The 5,000-nt window shown below is 33.2% G+C and overlaps 1 protein-coding gene across 32 annotated transcripts in view; it reads right to left on the bottom strand.

Moving 5' to 3' along the window:
• Nucleotides 1–5,000, bottom strand: part of LOC106875065 (neuron navigator 2) — a 1,326,672-nt gene that overhangs the window by 434,386 nt on the left and 887,286 nt on the right. For all 32 annotated transcript variants that reach the window (XM_089339295.1, XM_089339289.1, XM_089339294.1 and 29 more), the window contains one exon: nucleotides 541–758. In XM_089339295.1, coding sequence (XP_089195421.1) covers nucleotides 541–758 — 218 coding nt within the window. The remainder of the gene's footprint in view (nucleotides 1–540; nucleotides 759–5,000) is intronic.

Here is a 5,000-nt window from a genome sequence, read left to right on the forward strand (position 1 = left end):
ATGCCTGTGTCTGTGTATCTAAATATGTGTATATACTCACATATATACACACAGCCATATAAATATACGCATGCGTGTATATATGTGAGTATGTATCTATGTATGTGTGTGTGTATATATATACATATATACATATATATGTATGTATACACATATATATATGTATACATATATATATATATGTATACGTATATATATACACACACACACATGTATATGTGTGTGTGTGTGCAATATAGATGTGCAATATAGAATGCAGGGTCCTTTCATTACTTCACAGTTAAGTGGTTGATGAATACAAAGCATCACAGAATTGTAAAAGCAAATTCTCCAATAAAGTCTGATGTTAAAAGACATCATAAAACTGTACTCAAAAACCCACACACCCCTGCCACCCGGTACCCATAAAAAAATATTGACCAAAAATCTTCCTAAAAGACATCTCACAAATTTCCAAAAATTCTACCTGGAATGTAAAAGAAAGGAAAGGAAAACAAAAAAGAAAAGAAAAAAGATTGAGGGTAAACAAAGCTGTATTACCTGTATTGCAGGAGAGCTGGTTGTTGTTCTGTTGGTTTAGATGAGAGCGTACCTTTTCATTGGTACCACAAGCTGCTGTGCTGCTACCCTGAGACTTATTTCTGGAATTATTGAGATTAGTTGTTGTGTTGGCATTGCCATTGAAATGACTTGTGTCTTTAGTGGTGGGGTTGCTGATTGTAGGACATTTGTTGCCTTGTTTGAATGTGGCAGGAAGCCTGTAAGGAGAATAATAAGAAAGGGAAACACATGGTGAGTTGAAATTGTGAACCACTGGGTTTCCAAATAGAATAAAAACACACAAAATGCATAAGACAAAAGCAAACAATATCAATCTTCATTATATATGTTTGCTGGATTCATCATCATCATCATCATCATCATCATTTTTAGCATTCATTTTCCCATGCTTGCATGGGTTAGATGGAATTTGCAGACCTGGGGGTGAGAGGGGAGGTCACTAGATCATTGCAAAGATTGCAATCAGTGGCAAAAAGAACTTTGACTGATTGATTGATTGTTTTACTGGCACATTAAACAAATGATTGATTAGATTGTTGGCTAGATATTTAACCAACTGACTAATAACAAAGAAATGGAACTGAACCTGTCTGTGTGTGTGTTATCATTATCATTATTGGTGTAATGACCCTCCTGAGACACAACAAAATTTGTTTCAATACACAAATTCAAATAAAGAATCTTAAAAAAATGAAATAACAAACAAATAATGATGATGATGATGATGATAAAACACATATGCCAAACCAAACAATGCATACATATATCCTAGGCACACAAAGCTGTGCTCAGTTGCATAGCGAGAAGTACCCAATAAAAATAAGACTACCATCATAATAACAATTCAAATAATAATAATAATAATAATGATAACAACAACAACAACAACAACAATAATAATGGCTGTGCAACAGGTCCATGCATTATTCTGACGAATTAAACTAGTTTGTTTTGGAGGAAATCAATTGTAAGTATGGCAGTTAATGCTAAAAGAATCCATCAACTGTATGGAAGTTAGAGAGAATGACTAATACCGATGCTATACAATGGAAGATTTCGGTTTTTGCCAAACGCCATTTACAGTAATGGTTATTTGAATGTCTCAGGGATAGCAGGAATTACGAGTTTATTGATAGTTAAAAAGCTTTAAATTTTATCAACATTTAAATATACATACATGTATGTATACTGAGCGTGTGTTTGTGTGTATATGTATGTGTGAGTGCATGTGTGTGAGTATATATATATGTAGTGTGTCTCTGCATGTGTGTATGTGTATTTTTGATGGAGTTTTTGCTTTGATATCTCAATTCCTAGATATAAATATTTCATATTAATTACTTGTATTGCTATATATTACACACACACACACACCATATATGTGTGTACATATATCTATCCATTTATATATATTTATTCATATGTGTGTAGATATATGCATATCTCTCTCTCTCTCTCTCTCTCTCTTTATATATATATATATATATATATGTATGTATGTATGCATATATATGAATTATGTATACATCAGTATATCTTTGTAAATAGCTTTCTTTTTCTCTCTCTGTACACACATGCACACAGATATAGGCATGCAAATATATTCATCTATCTATCTATTTATCAATCATTCTATCTATATATCAGTCAATCTATCAATCTATTAGTCAATCAATCTATCTATATATCAGTCACTCTATCTCTATCTATCAATAAATCAATCAATCTATCTATCTATCTATCTATCTAGGATATCAATATGATATTTTGAAAAGTTCTTTAAGGCCCATGGTGTGAATATTTCCCCACTAAAATTCATTTAATGGGTTCTGTGATTTTATTTAATTATGCAATCCGATTTAACGCAGTCATTGTGCACCGAGTAATGGTGCAATGTAAATGCAAAGATTGATGCAGATGCAAGGTTAACAGCCCACATATACATCTGTGTGTGTGTGTGTTATACATACATATATATGTACAAGATGTATACATCAATGTTTATAAAATTATTTACATAAGAGAGTGAGAGGTATATAGAGATAGATAGATATATAGATAGAAAGACAGAGAGGAAGCTAGACAGATAGATAGATAGATAGATAGAGAGAGAGAGAGAGAGAGAGAGAGAGAGAGAGAGAGAGAGAAAGAGGGATAAACAAAGCAAGATAGATTTATATGTAGAGAGAACGACAAACAGACAGATAGATAGATGGAAAGATAGATAATGAGAGAGAGAAAAACAGATGGATAGATAAACAGAGATTGATAGACAGAAAAATAAACATACAGATAAACGGAGAGAGAGAGAGAGAGAGAGAGAGAGAGAGAATCAGATATATGAATAAATAGATAGATAGGAAGGTAGATAGATAGATATGCAGACAAACAGACAGATAGTGAAAGAGAGAGACAAAGAAACGGTGAGAAAGAAGAAAGAAATTATGGAAGCTGTTAAACAAAGTAAAGTCTGTAGGTGTGAATGGAAGAGAGAGAGAGAGAGGAAACTGACAAAGAAAGTAACACAAAAGAAGTGAGAAAGTGATAGACTAAGAAAGAGAGAGAGAGATAGAGAGACAGAAAGAGTGAGAGAATCAGAAAGAAGAGAGAAATAAAAGAACGGAGAGAACGAAAGAGATTAAGAAATGAAGCGAAGCATGAATGAAAATATAATCATATTAGATAAAATAGAAAAACCTAATAAAAAGACACCAAAGGTGATATTCAATAGAGTGATATCATATATATGCATGTGTGTGTGTGTATATATTTATGTATGTATATATCTATTTATGTATGTATGTGTGTATGTGTGTGTGTTTAGCGCGGTGATGAAGAGGAGCGATATGATGAAAGAAAGTGATAAAAGTAAGAATTAGAATGAAATGAAAGAGGGATTAAGGGCGGGGCGGGGTTGGGTGTTGGGGGTTGAGAAAAAATAGGGAGGCGGGGTGGGGAGAATGCAGCTGAGCTCCTACAGGGATGTCACAGTACACGAACTGACATATGCATACACGTGCATATGTGTATACATACACACATATAAATATATATATATATATCATCATCATCATCATCATCATCGTTTAACGTCCGCTTTCCATGCTAGCATGGGTTGGACGATTTGACTGAGGACTGGTGAAACCGGATGGCAACACCAAGCTCCAATCTAAATTTGGCAGAGTTTCTACAGCTGGATGCCCTTCCTAACGCCAACCACTCAGAGAGTGTAGGGTTAGGGTTATATATATATATATATATATATATATATATATATATATATATGTGTGTACATAAATACATGCATACATATACATAAATATGCATACACACTTAAACGTATACATATATGTGTATATACATTATTACACGTGGCAACATGCATATATGCATGCATGCGTGTGTGTGTATATATTATGTATATATAGTTGTAGTTGAATAAGATTCAGGTAAAAAGCTTGTAGAATGCTATGCAAAGCTTTTCCAAATTTATTGGCTACCTGATGTCATCATACAGTGGAAATGCTCTTGCTACTGGATATATGAGCGTATATATGTGTGTGTGACTGTAAATGTGTGTATGTCCATATATCTACACACAAACACAAACCCACATGTATAAGTACACACACTGGATATACAAGTATATATATATATATATGTATACACACATACATTCAGACTCATGTATATATGACTGCATATGTGTGTGTGTGTGTCTATATATCTCCACACAAACACAAAGCTACATGAATACACGCGCACACACACCTATGCCACATGTCTATAATCTTCGACCTACAAAAATCAACAGGATTTTGATATGCTTCAAGACATACAGGAGGCTTGTTTTTTTTGTTTTTTTTAGTTTTTTTTTTATAATTCTACCATTCCAGCATTCAAAAAGACTTCTCCAACACCTGCTTTATTCCAGTGTGTGCCTCTGGGGAGCAGTTTTACAGCGAAATGCATTGTAACTTGTCACAGCCAAATTCCCAATAAATTTAATGCAAATGTTATATAGATTACGTTTTTTATTTTCTCATGCCTTCTACTTTCTCTTACATTTGGCAAGGTTACAAAAAAAAAAAAATATATAAATAAATAAATAAAACAATGGAATAAATGAATAAATAAAAACACAAAAGCAACAAAACAAAACAAAACAAAAAAGGGAATTTTTAAAGAATGTTTTATATTTTTCTATATTGGTTTGCCTATTAGAGTTTTTGTTCTTTCAAGAATGCAAAAAGAAAAGAAGTGTAAAGGTACTTCTGATTTGTATGTAATTTGTCTCTCTCTCTCTCTCTCTCTCTCTCTCTCTCTCTCTCTCTCACGCACGCACGCACACACACGTGTGTATATATATATATACACACACACACATATATACATGTGTGTGTGTGTGTGTGTGTGTGTGTGTGTGTGTGTGTGTGTGA

The sequence above is a fragment of the Octopus bimaculoides genome, chromosome 21 (assembly GCF_046866305.1).
Source record: "Octopus bimaculoides isolate indiv1 chromosome 21, ASM4686630v1, whole genome shotgun sequence".
NCBI classification, from domain to species: domain Eukaryota; kingdom Metazoa; phylum Mollusca; class Cephalopoda; order Octopoda; family Octopodidae; genus Octopus; species Octopus bimaculoides.